The sequence below is a fragment of the Ictidomys tridecemlineatus genome, chromosome 14 (genome assembly GCF_052094955.1).
Source record: "Ictidomys tridecemlineatus isolate mIctTri1 chromosome 14, mIctTri1.hap1, whole genome shotgun sequence".
Classification (NCBI taxonomy): Eukaryota; Metazoa; Chordata; class Mammalia; order Rodentia; family Sciuridae; genus Ictidomys; species Ictidomys tridecemlineatus.
In genome coordinates this window covers 21,568,990-21,585,457 of record NC_135490.1, presented here as the reverse complement: position 1 = coordinate 21,585,457, position 16,468 = coordinate 21,568,990, and the positions used below count along the sequence as shown (strand labels likewise).

Genomic DNA, 16,468 nt, shown 5'->3' with positions numbered 1-16,468 from the left:
TATTTTTTTTTTTTTTAATGTGATACTGGAGATACGTGGCCTCACAGCATGCTAGGCAAGTGTCCTGCCTCTCACCTGTATTCCCAACTCCACTTAGCTCCTTTTAATGACCCTTAAACTCATTCTCATTGTATAGTGTGTAGGTCCCTAAGAAATAACTCACTCCACACAGAATTTCACAAGAGACTAAGAATAACAGAATTGGCATGATCTCTCCTAGCAGTCAAGCTTCATAAGTCAAATCTTAATCAAAAAGCTCATTGTCAAAAGCTGAAAACACCCAACATCAGTCAAGACATTCTTTCCATGTGGATAAATCTATGTAGGAATTTGAAAGAGAAAGTCATTTGTTTTAAAAGCATTTGAAAGAAGGAATTGTTCAATACTATGGGGCTAAAAGAAGGTGGTATTGCTAGTGGGTTTATAAATATTTTTATGGACTCCAGCCTCTACATTGTTTCTTGCTAGAGGCAACCTTGACACTAAACCTGAGAAGTACTCAAAAATCAGATAAATATTTCTCCCTCTGCTCTGGAACGGGGTTGGGAACTATTCATATCTGTATCTTGGGAATCATCATTTTTATGCATTTGTGCCTACAGTCGCTTTTCTGGCACACACATTTTTGTGGTTATTTTAGTACAATTAGCCAAGTTACAGTATCGTGACTTTGTATATCTGTGTTCTAATTCAATCGTAGGTTGAATCTCTTAATTTGATCATGTGGTTGAATTTCTCACACTTACTAGTTTCCAGGTCAGTGTATGTAATTATATGATTTGAAAACCTTACCCCATCACACTGTGTAACACATCATCAACATAAATTATTTCTGAGTCTCTAACATGCCAACCAAATTGCTAACATTTTTTTGTTTTTAAAAGAGTTTACTAAATTATATGGATATGTATTCATTATTAAAATGTTAAAGAAAAAAATATACCAATTTTAACACACACTGTTATTTGATATATTTTTCTGTGATGACATATTCATAATGACTTTGAATTAGAATTATGTTATAAAGAAAGTTTTGTTTATTTTAATTCACATTATTATGATGAACACTTTCTATTGCAATTACATTTTCTTTGAAGATCTGAGTTTAATGGTAGTATTTTATTGTAAACTACCAGTTAAATTTTTTTCTCCTTTCACCTCCTAAAAAGGAAGAATACTTGTTGGAAAAGATTGATTTAAATTGATTTAGCACATGATAAAATCCTGAGCTAGAGAGTGGGCTGGAAGAGGAAGAAAGAAAGCAAGCTCCTACTCAGGCTGTGGGGGAGTTTGAGCACAGAGGTACCTTGGCAGATGTGGAAAATAGAAGAGGAAAGAGGGTTTGGGTAAGGGTGATGTAGCTCATACTCTTTGGATTCATTTAATATCCTTGAGAGATGTGAATAAATAGTAGAATTTCCTTTGAATTTCTTTACTTTTCTTCAACTTATTGTTCTTAGACCGAATCTCATCTTGGCTTCAATGAGGATTAAATATATAATGCTGTAAGGTTTATTCTCTTGCATAAATTTTTATGTTTCTCTGATTATTTCTTTAAAGTCAGTTTATAAACAGTGGTTGTGATATAGATTTGTCCTCCAGAAAGTTTGGCTAATTTATTTATTTTTTTACCAACAATGTATAAAGATACCTATCTTGTGGTGCCTTAAGCTAATGAATGTTTTAAGGTGTTTGTTCTTCTAGGTGTAAACATTATTCAGACCATATATGAAGGGGGGAAAATTGCTCATAGTGATGGAATTAATGTTTACCAGTTGCTCTTGAATTTTATGATTTGATTTTTTAATATAATTATTATTTTTTTTTTTGAGGGACTGGGAGGTGACACTCTCCCCACTGAGCTATATCTCTAACTCTTTTTATCTTTTTTTATTTTGAGACAAGATCTCATGAAATTGCCCAGGCTAGTTTTGAATTTCGATTCACCTGCCTCAGTAGCTGAGTAGCTGGAATTCTAGGAATATATCACTTTGCTTGGCTTTAAAGTAATTTATAAAAAAAAAAAATTAAAATTTGTTTTGAGCAGTTTTATTGATGTAGAATTCATATACCATAAACTTTACCCACTTAGAATTTACAATTTATTGGGCTTTCTTTCTTTCTTTCTTTTCTTGTATTCACAGATACGTACAACCCTCCTACCCCCAGTCAATTTTAGGGTGGTTTTTTTTTTATATGAGGAATTTCAGCATCTTAGGGGAGTTTGGCTCTTTGCTTCTTTCCAAAGGTGGATTTAGTGTAAAATAGTTGTCATTGATATATGCTCAGGAATAAATAAGGTATTTTATAGAAAGTTTCAAATGCTGTAATTGAGAAAGTGAAAAAGTGCCATCTTGAAAAATTTTAATTAAAAATTTAATATAAAAATTCTTTATGTCTTTTTATGTAGCTAAAAGGCCAACTTCAGGACAAAGCTTGGTTTCTGTTATGCCTGCTCAGAAAATCACAAAGCCTGCTGCTAAATATGGAATACCTTTAACATATAAGAAACATGGAGATAAAAAATTACTTGAAAAGAAACCACTTCAAAAATATAAACAGGTATGATCATGTTACAAACTCTGATTAGCAACAAATCAATTTGGTCTTATAGTAGCTCAGTTGAGTTATCTTGATATTCATGGGATTGTTTTTATTAATTATCAAGGAACATTACTGTTCTCCACTGTACTAGTCTTCTAATACTAAGGAGTCTTACAGAAGTCTTGCAGAAACTTTTAATAGATATATTAAGAAACTAGTTTGAGCAGTAAAAATAAAGTGATGTTATAAATGTAATCACTTTTGAATGACTTGAGTTGAACCATTTTGTTTGTACATGAAAGAAGTAAATATCTGTGATATACTTGATAAACATCTGGAGAAATTTTGTAAATGATACTCACAAATTAAATCATAGAGCTGGAAGGAATATAGTCATACAGTCTACTCTATCATATTTTAGATTTTGAAAACATTTAAGTTACATGCGCAAGAACCCAGTGTCAGTTGTAGAAAATTTAATGTTTTTTACATGTCAGTATTGTGTGCTGTGATATATGGGACCTGTTTGGGACTACGTGTACATACACACACCTATCTGTATATATTTGTATGAACAAGTTAAACTTCGTAGTCAGAATAATCCATCACTTTGGTAAAAATCTGTCACAAAATAATTTCAAATGATTACTGTAAATGAGTCTTCAAATAAGTTATATAAGTCAGGATGGAGTCAGGAGACAAAAATTACACAGTGATTTGAACAGAGAAAATTAAAATATTTATTAACTATTTTTAGGGAAGTAACTTTTAAAGGGATAACTTTTTTCTGTGGTTGCATTACATATTGTTGAAATGAAATAATTTACGTTGGTTGTATTCTTACAAATGTCCTTTTAAAAAAATTCAGGTCCTGGATCCTAAATTCCTTGGAATATGTTCTTCTAAATAGAGTTCAGTAAAATGTGTGTTCAAAATAAATTTATTTCATGGTTAATTTTTGAGATATATAGTTTTGGGCTGGGGATGTGGCTCAAGCAGTAGCGCGCTGGCCTGGCATGCGTGCGGCCCGGGTTTGATCCTCAGCACCACATACAAAAAAACAAAAGATGTTGTGTCCGCCGAAAACTAAAAAATAAATATTAAAAAATTCTCTCTCACTCTCTCTTTAAAAACAAATAAAAATAAATAAATAAATATTGTTTTTTTTTTTTTTTTAAAAAGAGATATATAGTTTTTACAATTGAAATCCATCTTAAGATTTGGAATATACTCATGTATAATATCTGCCCTCCCAGGGAAGAAAACTACTATTGGTGAGGGCCAGAGAATGCCATTATCAATGAGGAATACATACTTTGTTGGACTCTAGAAATAGAGTTATCTTATCTCTAGATGGCCATGTATTAGTCTGAGAGAACTTAGAGATTAGAATCTTGGTGAGCTGAACTAATGATATAATAGAAGGTTCATCACCTTTGAGCAGTATTGTAGTCAAATATATAATTTCTGGGGCTGGGGTTATAGTTCAGTGGTAGAGCACTTGCCTCGCACATGTGAGGGCACTGGGTTCCATCCTCAGTCACAAAAAAATAAAAGAAAAATAAATAAAGATATTTTGTGCATCTTAAAAATGGATATATAGGGCTGGGAATGTGGCTTAAGCGGTAGCGCGCTCGCCTGGTATGCGTTGTTTGTGTCCGTCGATAACTAAAAAATAAATATTAAAAAAAAAAATCTCTTTCCGTCTCTCTCTCTTTAAAAAAAAATAGATATATAATTGTTTTTGTCATGTATCTTTTAGAATCATATAATGTTATTTTTCTTAATGTTTCCCGCATTTTCAATTAATATTTATTTATTATACAAGAACAGCATGCTAGGGGCTGGGGATGTGGCTCAAGTGGAAGCGCGCCCGTCTGGCATGCGTGCAGCCCGGGTTGGATCCTCAGCACCACATACTAACAAAGATATTGTGTCCACCGAGAACTAAGAAATAAAATATTTAAAAAAATTTCAAAAAAAAAAAAACCAGCATGCTGTGGAATTTTGAGATTCCATTTCCTAATGTTCTGCATAATTGATGCCATCTATCAAATATTCTGAATAATAGACAGGTGATTCAGATGATAGTTACAAATGTTTGGGCTTCAGGAGAAGTCATTGGTCTCAAGCTTTTTTAGGAAGATAAGCATTATTTTCTTAACCCTCACCATTGAAAACTAAATAATATTAGTACTTGGAATATTGTATAGCTTATGTTAAGAACACTTAAAACTAAATTTCTTTGTACAGTAATGTGAATGTACTTAATTCCACAGTATTGAATCTTAAAAATAGTTAGAATGGTAAGTGTGGTTATATATTTTACCACAATGAAAAAATAGAAAAAAATAAAGGAAAATAAACAGAAAAAAAAAAAAACAAGAAAACATAACAAATAAATGTATGAAGAAAATTTCAAATATCCTAACAGTTAAAAGAATTAAACAGGGTTGGGGGGAACAGTTACCAAATTTCTAAAGTATTTTAAGTATGATTCTTAAAGTTTTTTTCCTTGATTGTTACAGGATTTGTATTTGTTTAGAAGACTTCTTTTTCCCCCAGCAATTACAAAATATCTTTTAAATTTAGATTTATAAGACTTGCTGGAATTTTTAAATTTTTAGTTTGGAAATGAGAAATTTATAAGGAAAACAAAAGATGTGTTTTGTTGCATTACTCAGCATTTCATCAAAATATTTGCGTATCAGAAGACTTTCTTTGCTTTAGTTCCTATAATCACAGCTTGTTTTTTAATTAACAGCTAAAACAAGAGTGGTTATTAAGCCACCAGAGGGAGCTCCATGAATACATTTCAGTACTTTGGTTCTGATTTTTTAAGTGTAGATGTTTTATGTTATTATATTTTTTTCTTCAGTGTATAAATAGTGTTCTGAAAATACCTACATGATCTCAGAGGAACAGTGTGGCATTTTTATTTTCAGATTACTTGAATGTTTTATATGTAAAAAAGATGAAAATCTACCTTCATGTAACTTACCCAAGATTATATCTTAGGTAAGCCTTTTCTTCTAGTCCCATACTAGTATAAAATCTAGTCATTTATACCAAATTGCTGTATTATTCAAATTCATACTTTTTAATTATTTGGTTAAATATTGTATCTGTGATTCACAAATATACTGGTGCTAAATTGGCTACACGAAGTAACCTTTAGAACTTGTCAAAATATATAATGTAGAACTCTGAGTCCAAAAATTATGACTCAGAAACTCTTAGAAATCATGTATTTTTTATTGTGTTGTTTGTTGATTTGGGTTTTTGTGTGTGTGTGTGTGTGTGTGTGTATGTGCTCATGCACACGTGCATACCCAATATATAAACCCAAGGGCACTCTACCACTAAGCTATATCCCCAGACCATTTTATTTTATTTGTTTTATAACAGAGTCTTGCCAAGTCACCCAGGCAACTTTTAATCCTTTGAACTTTCAATCCTCTTTCATCAGCCTCCTAAGTTATTTATTGGATTACAGTGTATCCAGCAGATATGTATTTTTTAAAAAGAGATTTATTGAGATATATTTCACATACTGTATAATTCACCCACTAACAGTTTGCAGTTAAATGATTTGTGGCATATTCCCAGATTTAGGTAGTCATTTTCCCAATTTTAGCACATACCAATCTCCTCCCCCAAAGAAATTCTCCCATTAGCAGTTACTAATGGGAGAAGGACTCCTGCCACAACCCTAGGCAATCACTAATCTATTTTCTGTGTCTACATATTTGCTTATTCTGATTCTTCCATATAAATGAAATAGTATAATAGGTAGTCTTTTATGCTGGCTTCTCTTAGCATAGTATTTATAGGTTCATCCATGTTTTAGCATGTGTCACTGTTTTATTTCTTTTTGCCAAATAATATTTATTTGCGTGGAATACTTATACTATATATTTTCTTTCTACAGAAGATGATTATGTAAGAGTTTTTGGAGTTTATAGAATAAATATATATATCTACTTTGTGTACAACAAGGGACATGAAAAATTGTGTTCTATATATGTACTATGAATTGAAATGCATTCTACTATCATATATAACAAATTAGAATAAGTAAATAAATTTAAAATAAAAAATAAAAAGAAATAAACCTATATAAAATATAATATTTCAAAGCATTTGCTGACACTTAAGTGTTTTAAGGTAATGAGTACAGTGTCCCATGCCACAGTTGTGGCCAGTGATGCTATATAATTATTTGTGTTTACCTAAATCTGAAATTTACCAAAACCAAGATAATCAGTTATATATTGTTTTTAAAAGACAACCAAATTGTTTTTGAATATTCATATCAACAAAGGAGGAAAATCAGAAAACCGTGGAAGTTGAAAACCATGATTATTATTGGAACCTAATAGCATTTCTAACAATGAAATCAACTTTAGTGCTCTGATTATGGCATTGTTTTATATATATATATATGTGTGTGTGTGTGTGTGTGTGTGTGTGTGTGTGTGTGTGTGTGGGGTGTGTGTGTTTAACAAGGTTCCTGGGTAACACTTGTCACCATTTTACTACCCCCCTACCTTTGATGCTGGGGTTTGAACACAGGGTCTCACATGTGCTAGGCCAGCACACTACCCCTGATCTATACCCCTACTCCCCATATCCACTAATTTAAATTCTTTATACATAGAACATGCCTGAAAAAGTTAACTGAGTCTTTAAAATATTATGAAGAGCATTATCTACAATTTTTATTTCTTGTGTTTCAAAAATAGTGTCTCCAGAGGTCTCTCATAACTATTTTAAAACTGGGGGTTTCTATCCACTAATTGTGACAAAATCATTTTAGTAAATAAAGTGTAGTGACTTTTTATGAAACTTTGGACATGTGTATACATGTGCATACATTTCTTCTCTAGGTTCAGGTGGGAACATATTTCTTACTGTGGGTTGCTTTTAGAAAAAGTTTGAAAGCCACTATTCTTTAAATCTTTGAGCATGCGTTTAATCAATTCTAGTGTCTTTTTCTGGGTTAAGTGGTAAGGTACATGGTTAGTTTAAATGGAAGTTGAATTGAAATAACTAGTCAAAATTGGAGGTTAGGAGTTAGGGACTAGTAATACAGTGAGCGTGTGTGATATGACGGTTCTGGCGACTTACTGCTTGGATTATTTTGTCAGGAAGTCATGAGAGTGGAATCAAGTTTTAAACTTAGTATTATTTATCACATTTTAGCTTTGAGGCAAAATATTGTAACAGTAAAATAGATTGGTTTATGGTGGTCATTTAGTAAAAATGCCAAAGCATATTAGAATCATTCTCTTTTTATAAGTTTATGAACCAACTAGATGGTTTTATATATTTTATTATTTTCTTATAAATAAATAATACTGGACTCGTTAAATAATATATTCATTTGAAGCCAAATAATTTCATTTCATAAAAGGGAAATACAGTCAACCTTTGGTATATCTTCTGAGGATTGGTTTCAAGACTCCCTGCAAATACCCAAATCCACACATGTTTAAGTCCTTCTTGAATGTAAAATGACATAGTGTTAGTTTATAACATCTATACATTCTTCCATGTATTTTTAATTATTTCTAGATTACTTATAAACCTAATACAATGCAAGTGCTGATGTAAATAGTTGTATACTGTATTGTTTAGGGAATAATAACAAGAAAAAACAGTCTGGACATGTTCAGTATAAATACATTGAAAAAAATATTTTGGATCTATAAATGTGCAGATATGGAACCCACAAATGTAGAAGATGCACTATGTACCATTTACATTATCTATCATGCTTTCCTTTTGAACAGAAACTTTAAATATCTTTTTGAATTTTTTTCACTACGAGTAAACTTTTGTGCCTTTGTAGGATTTTGTTTAGTTTTTTGTATAAGGAATTGAACTCAGGGTGCTTTACCACTGAGTCACGTCCCCAGCCCTTTTTATTTTTTATTTTGAGACCAGGTCTCGCTAACTTGCTTAGAGCCTCACTAAGTTGCTGAGGCTGGCTTCAAATTTGTGATCCTAAGGCAGGAGGCTGCCTTAGCCTCCCATGCTGCCAGGATTACAGGTATACGTCACCATACCTGGTTCTAGTTATTCTTTATATATTGTGAGCAATATAATTTAACAGCTATAGTTTCAAAATTAACCTTATTAATTTTTTTTAAAGAGAGAGAATTTTTTAATATTTATTTTTTAGTTTTCAGTGGACACAACATCTTTGTTTTATTTTTATGTGGTGCTGAGGATCCAATCTAGTGCCCCGAACATGCCAGGCGAGCGTGCTACCGCTTGCTACTGCTTGAGCTACATCCCCAGCCCAACCTTATTAATTTTTAATGTATAGGTGTCATTTTTATTTTGTAAGGGTCTGAATTGCTTTTCAGATTTTTAGTGTCTACCTATGTTGGTCATTCTACAAAATTTAGAAAACTCAAACAATGAATAGTGTTTAAAATTACTTTTTTGTAACATTGACATTTGCTAAAATGTAGCTGCTATTGAAACAGAGTTGTTACTGCATGATTTAATCAAATGCTGAATTGTTTGAATAATAACATAAATGACCATGAAGAATTTTTTATACAAAGTAATTTTTTAAAGTAGCATCTGGGTGCTGGGGTCAAATGCAATAGTAGAGAACTTGCCTACCATGTGTTTAAGCACTGTGTTCAATTCTCAGCACCACATATAAAAATAAATATTTATTTAAAACTAAAAATATACATATGAATAGCATAAAAATATATATGAATAGCATCTGCTTTCCTTTGTACTGAAACCCAACACAGACAAAAAATATATACAGTATTCTTCTAGAATATCATTTATTCTATAGCTGAGAAATGTGAGATGGACATATGATAACTTAAATTTTTTTATAAATAATTTTTATCTTATTTGGTATGTAGAGAATTATATTTTATATTTTTGGAAAAATGGATTATGCATTAATCTAATCTAATGCATTAATCTAATGACTTAACCTTGATCACAAAATTGGATAGTTAACAGAATAAAAAGAAAAGAAAATCATAGGTCTATTGTACTTCTGAGCACACATTAAAAAATCCTAAAAAAGAATTAAAAATGACAACTAAAATCAAGCAAATTATCCAGAGAATAATGATTATAAAGTAGGACTCATTTCAGAAATACAAGAATGGATCAACAGTAGAAAACTTGATTATTAGAATTTTACTGTATTAGCAGATTAGAGGAGAAAACTTTATAAAAATCACCTCAGTACAATCTAAAAATTTAGTAAATTTAACACTAATCTTTGTTTTTAAAAATTCTTCGATTCAAAAGGTAGAAGACAAAGCTCTTAAGCTAATACAGTGTTACGCACACAGCTATCTACCAAAGGCATTATACATAATGATGAAAAATTGGAAACATTAAAGTCAGGAATAAGTCATGGGTGTTTATTATCATTGGTATCATTAAATGTTTTGCCAGGTCCTAGTCAAGGAAATTAAAAGGAAAAATTGGAAACATAAATATTGGAAAAGAAGAGAAAACATACATTATTTTTGGATAATATGATTGCCATCTAGATATTCTAATGAAACAGACAACTATATTAATGAATTCAATAAAGTAGTTGGGTAGAAGATCAACATTTAAAAATGAATAATTGGCTAGAAAATGAAGTGGAAATAAATAGTAACCCCCATTTCAAAGTTCAGAATAGATCTTACAAGAAAGGTACAAGATAATTGTGAAAGAAAAGAATCTATATCAATAAACTGTATGTCAATGAAGAAAATGTGGATTCAAACAATACAGGGCAAATCTTAACAATATTGATCAAAAGAATAAAAAGCTGAAATAATATGTATTATACGAATCCATTTTTATAAAACAAAAAACTAGTTTTTTTAGTCAGGCTTAAAATAATAACAGAAACCAAGAGAATGGTAATAACAGAAGTCATAGTGGCAGCTACCTCACTAGGAAAGGTAGGGGGTTTGGAAGGGTACTTGGAGGACATCAGTTTTGTCAGTATTCTGTTTCTTATCTTGGGTGATGATTACATGGGTATTTCCTTTGTATTAATTAAATCTCTGTCTTTTATCTGCTTTTCTATGGGTGGTTTTATATCACAGTGTAAAAAAAAAAAAAGAGGAATGAAAAGAGAAGATGGATAAGTGAACAGAACAGAAAATTCCAGAAACTAATATGTATTTGTGGTGATTGTGTGTGTGTGTGTGTGTGTGTGTGTGTGTGTGTTTATCATATGATAAAATAGGCCTTTCAAACTAGTGGGGAAAGAGATTTCTCTGTAAGTTGTTGAGATTATTGGATTTTTGAAGGAAAAAAAGATTTCTAGTCATTTCATTATCAGCAATGTATTTCAGATAAATATCTAAATGTAAAAAGGAAACTTAAAATTAAAAATGTTTTCCTTACCAAGATAGAATAAGGCAGAATACTATAAAGAGAAAGATTGGTAGATTTAACTGTATTTAAGTTATTAACTTCTGTGCAGTAAAATAAAAGGCATTAAAGTAAAGAAGTGGGAAAAGTATTTTAAAATACCTATAATAGGCCATCTTACTTTTCATAATATAGAAAGAGCTCCTAAAGTTGTATAATCCCCAAATTAGGTGAATAATTCATTGATAAAACAAGAAATAAACATATCTGATATACTGGAAAGTATTCTTAGCCTTTTTTTTTTTAAAGAGAGGAGAGAGAGAGAATTTTTTTTTTTTAGAGAGAGTGAGAGAGGAGAGAGAGAGAGAGAGAATTTTTAATATTTATTTTTTAGTTCTCAGCGGACACAACATCTTTGTTGGTATGTGGTGCTGAGGATCGAACCCGGGTTGCACGCATGCCAGGTGAGCGCGCTACGGCTTGAGCCACATCCCCAGCCCCGAGAGAGAGAATTTTTAATATTTATTTTTTAGTTCTCGGAAGACACAACATCTTTGTTGGTATGTGGTGCTGAGGATCGAACCCGGGCGGCACGCATGCCAGGTGAGCGCACTACCGCTTGAGCCACATCCCCAGCCCCTTAGCCTTTTTTTTTTTTAATATTTTTTTTTTGTAGTTGTACACAATAACTTTTATTTATTTATTTTTATATAGTGCTGAGGATCGAACCCAAGACCTTGCATGTGCGAGGCGAGTGCTCTACTGCAGAGCCATAACCCCAGCCCCAGCCTTTTTTTTTTTGTAAATTTTTTTTATTTATATATGACAGCAGAATGCATTACAATTCTTATTACATATATAGAGCACAAAATGAAGGTGGAATGTGATGATCATTACTATCTAAAGTACATGTATGAAGACACAAATTGGTGTGAATATACTATGTATACAACCAGAGATATTCTTAGCCTTTTCAAGGAGCAGAATTTCAAGATAGTCTGAAAATTCAGTATTTGTGAGAATGTGGAGAAATGGGTGGAAGTATAATTGGAAAAGCCTTTTTGGGAGGGTGGTTTTTTTTTTTTTCCCGACATTGAAATGTTTTTTATGCTGTATTTCCATTTCTTAAAACATGCCCTCTAAAAGACTCAACATGTAGCTGTATGTACAAAGTAGTTCCTTTTTGCATATAAAGAGGGAAAATTTTAGAAACATCCCAGTGGCTGTTGTTTAGAGGAATGGTTAAATTAATTAGAGCTCCATGTAGAATACTGTCGTTGTTAGTTTGCTTAACATGATGTAGAACTGTCAAGGCACATTGTTTAGATTTTTTTTTCCAATCTAATAGCACATTTTTATTACACATGTAAAATTATAAAAGCTAAAATTCTGTATATGTATATAGGTACATATATATTTAAGTTCATAAGAAATGAAAGGATACTCATGAAAATATTAACAATTACTTCTGGAATGGGGAATGAAGTAGACTATACATTTTTATTCTTTTTTTTAAATTTGTTTTTTAGAGAGAGGGAGGGAGAGAGAGAGAGAGAGAGAGAGAGAGAGAGAGAGAGAGAATTTTAATATTCATTCTCTAGTTTTCGGTGGACACAACATCTTTGTTTGTATGTGGTGTTGAGGATCGAACCCGGGCCACACGCATGCCAGGCAAGCGCACTATCGCTTGAGCCACATCCCCAGCCCTTTTTTTCTTATTTGAATTTTATTAATAAACATACTACTGTGTAATTTTCAAAGAAAACTTTATCTCTTTATTGTTGGACTTTTAAAATAATATTTTATCATAACGTTAGAAAACTTACAATTAATATCCATACATGAGGACAAAACTAGTTGATAAATGGGGAAGAACACTTTTACATAGTTTCTTTAAATTTAGCATATCTAGCAGAAAGCATTTCAAATACAAACAGTTGTGAGGGTCCGGCGGAGCGTCGGAGAAAGAGACCATACAAGAGACTGGCTCCATGCAATTGGCAAAAGGGGATTTATTGGGGATCCATTCCAGCGCCCTGGGGCTCCATGCTCACTCAAGAAGGGAGAGCAGCCCAGAGCACAGGTCAAGCAGAGCTTAAGTACCTTTTCTGGAGAGGGCGGTGGGCTTTGCATACATCAGAACAAATCATCATGAGGCGTGGGAAAATTGAACAACAACTCTGAGACGTGATTGGCACATTCATTGGCGGGAACAGGTCGGGCGGGGGTGATTGGTCATTCCTAAGCAGGTTACACATTCAAACTGATTGGTTCGGGCCCTGTGACAAACTGCACAGGGCCCTAGGCTAAATGGCCAGTAGGGCGTTGTTTTAACTATCTCAGGAATTCCAGGTTCTGGGTGTAACAGAGGAACTTAATAATACCTAATCTTTTACATTCAAGCTTTCCAGCTTAGAAACTTTACTCTTTCACAGTAATGTTTCTTTTTTATAAAGATAATTTTCAGAAAAGTTATGTCAGTATTGACATTACCTATTTCTTATTTTAAATTTCCATAAGTTGGGAATTTTTAAATGGGTGTCTTAAAGTCTTTATCTAATTTGTAGTTTTACTTTTTTGTCCAGGCCCATCAAACTCCAGTGAAGAAAGTGAATCCTGGAGAAGAAAGGAGGAAAATGTTTGAGGTATAAAGACATCTGTCTGCTTATTTTAAAGCTTTGCAAAAGTAATTATTAAAAACAGAAACAAAATCTTACAATATAAAACCTCCAAACCTTTCCTCCTTATTCTTTCAAAGAAAAAAGCATTTTTTCCTAATTTCCTTGGGCTTACTTCTGCCGTTGGCATACTGACTTTCCTGAAGAAAATAGAAAAGTAGGAATTATTATCAGTAAAAATAATAATTATTATTATTTTAATTTAAGGAACAAGCAAGAAAGAGAAGATTGGACTTTATTGAAAGAGAGAAGAAGCAAAAGGATCAGGTAGGTTTTTTTCCTTATTTTTCTTCTTTTGCCAACTTGTAGGTGAGAATACTTTTGAGTTCTAAGAAGTATGTCTTTAAATTGTTACAGATTAGTTTAATGAAGGCTGAACAAATGAAAAGACAAGAAAAGGAAAGGGTAAGGGGATAATTCACTTTTTCGTGGTACATTTCTTCCTCTCCCCCACATATATTTTTAAAGAAATGCACTGAGCATGTACATATATGTAATAACAAATCCTACCATCATGTATAATTACAATGTACCAATAAAAATATGAGAAAAATGCACTGATTTTCATTTTATTGCTAAATATATTTCAGGTATTTATGTTAAATACTTGAAATGGTGTTTTGTTTGTTTGTTTGTTTTTTTCCCCAAAAGTTGGAGAGAATAAATAGGGCCAGGGAACAAGGATGGAAAAATGTGCTAAGTGCTGGTGGAAGCAGTGAAGTAAAGGTAGGTATTTAATACCAACATAGTTATACTACTGTTATTATTTTCTCCAGTTTCATCTTTCTCTTTAAAATATATATTATTGGTTTCTATTTTTTTCTGCACAGTTAATTTATATCTAGAGGTCTCCAACATTTAATATTATTTCTTAGCTCTCCTGCATTTATTTGTTATGAAACTGATGCTAACTAATATGCAACACTAAAAATTGCTTTTAGAAGTTTCATTTGAAGACTGTGATACTCTGTTCCTGCCAGAGGAATCACAAATACAAATCAAATGCAAAATGAAAGTTTGTCATTGATTTTTATGTATGTTAAGTTCTTGGAAGACTCTTCTTAAATGTGGCCCCTGCCAGTTTCCAAATTCATCTCCAAATGTATTCTCTTCCATTTACTTAATGCTATATTATGTGAAGCTTCTTTGTACGCTGCCTGCTGAATCTCTTTGTCTTTGCCCTTGTGTTTCTCTCTCCCTCTGCCCCCCCCCCTTTCTCTCTTTGAGATAGGGCCTCACTAAGTTGTTTAGGCTGGCCTTGAACTTGTGATCCTCCTGCTTCAGCCTGTCTTGTTGCTAGGATTAAAGATGTGTACCACTATGCCCAGCTTGTGTTTCTCTTTACTAGATGACATCCTCCTTTTTTCCTCAAGTTCATCCCTGCCCTATTTATTACTTAGGCAACCAGAAACTTGGTTTGTTCAAACATCTCCTTTAGGTAAATATAGACCGTATAACATTGGGCAAGCTACTTAACTTTTCTGAGCTTCAGTTTCTTAGCTATCTCCCACCCTTTACCCCTACCCCCAGAGCTTGGTTAGCAAGGGCTCAGACAATAATTTACTCCTCCTCTCTTTGTTCTGTCAGTCTGAGCCTTGTACTTCCTCTTTTGCTCACAGAACATCCCATCTCATCTATCTATGTATCTGTGATAGTCCAAACTCTAAAGATGATTGCCGGGATGTCAAACCCATAGTGTATATGGGTTTATATACCTTGTAGTCCCTCTCTTTGAATTATGAGTGTAATCTGTAGCAGCTCCTTTGATTAGCGGGAAATGTTTGTGGAATAGTTGACCCCATTATTCTATTAATGTGTAAGACTCCCTAACAGCAGACCAGGAAGGAAAAGTCTGGAGAGATACTTTTGTTAGCTTAGACGAGAGCAAATATTGATATGGCAAGAAAGTATAGGTGGCCTCTAGATGCTATATGTGGTCTCTGACTGATAACTACGTAGAAAATGATATCCTTAGTCATAGGGCCACAAAGAAATGAATCTGAAAAGAACCAGTAAGCTTGGAAAAGATCTGAGTCTCAAATGGAAATTGTAACTCTGGCTGACATTTTGATTTCTGCCTGGTGAGATTCTGAGCTGGTTACCCAGCTAAATGTATCTGTACTCCTGTGCCAGGGAAAATGTGAGATAATAAATGAATATTGTTTGAGCTGGTAAGTTTGTTGTTACACAGCAATATAAAGTGAATGCACTATTATTCCTCTGTATTATTTTAATTTCTATCATTGAATCAACATGTCTTTAAACTGTAAAGTCACCTGAACCATGCCCATTAACCTTGATATTTAGTATACAGTAGATATTTGTCAAGTTGAATTGACTAGCATTCTTGTTTCTTTCCCCCAAAAGTTCTGATTTTTTAAAATATTTTTAGTTGTAGATGGGCACAATACCTTTATTTTATTTATTTATTTTTATGTGATGCTGAGGATTGAACCGAGTGCCTTATACATACAAGGCAAGCACTCTGCTACTGAGCTACAACCCCAGCCCAAAAGTTATGATTTAAATAAAAGTTTGTTTGTTTTATCCACACATATGGTGCTGAATTAGTCTCTTGAGATGCAGTTTTTCATATAACATAACTAATAGTCATCTGTTCCAGTTCTGTTTTTTTTTTTTTTTTTTTTAATATTTAGTTTTTAGTTCTCGGCGGACACAGCATCTTTGTTTGTATGTGGTGCTGAGGATCAAACCCGGGCTGCACGCATGCCAGGCGAGTGCGCTACCGCTTGAGCCACATCCCCAGCCCTGTTCCAGTTCTGTTTTAATGTAGATTTATATAGTGTTTTTAGTAAATTCAGTGTTGCCTAATTAAATAGAATTTACTGCTTCCTGAATGATAGGAAATGATTCCT

General features: G+C 32.7%; 1 protein-coding gene across 15 annotated transcripts in view; it reads left to right on the top strand.

Moving 5' to 3' along the window:
* Positions 1–16,468, top strand: part of Nek1 (NIMA related kinase 1) — a 158,141-nt gene that overhangs the window by 30,746 nt on the left and 110,927 nt on the right. For 9 of the 15 annotated variants that reach the window (XM_078030976.1, XM_013358717.4, XM_013358715.4 and 6 more), the window contains 5 exons: positions 2,411–2,562; positions 13,500–13,559; positions 13,800–13,859; positions 13,950–13,997; positions 14,244–14,318. In XM_078030976.1, the coding sequence (XP_077887102.1) occupies positions 2,411–2,562; positions 13,500–13,559; positions 13,800–13,859; positions 13,950–13,997; positions 14,244–14,318 (395 nt within the window). Of the gene's footprint in view, positions 1–737; positions 757–2,410; positions 2,563–13,499; positions 13,560–13,799; positions 13,860–13,949; positions 13,998–14,243; positions 14,319–16,468 lie in introns of those variants that run through there. The other 6 variants (XM_078030979.1, XM_078030977.1, XM_078030973.1 and 3 more) reach the window with 3 other exon arrangements.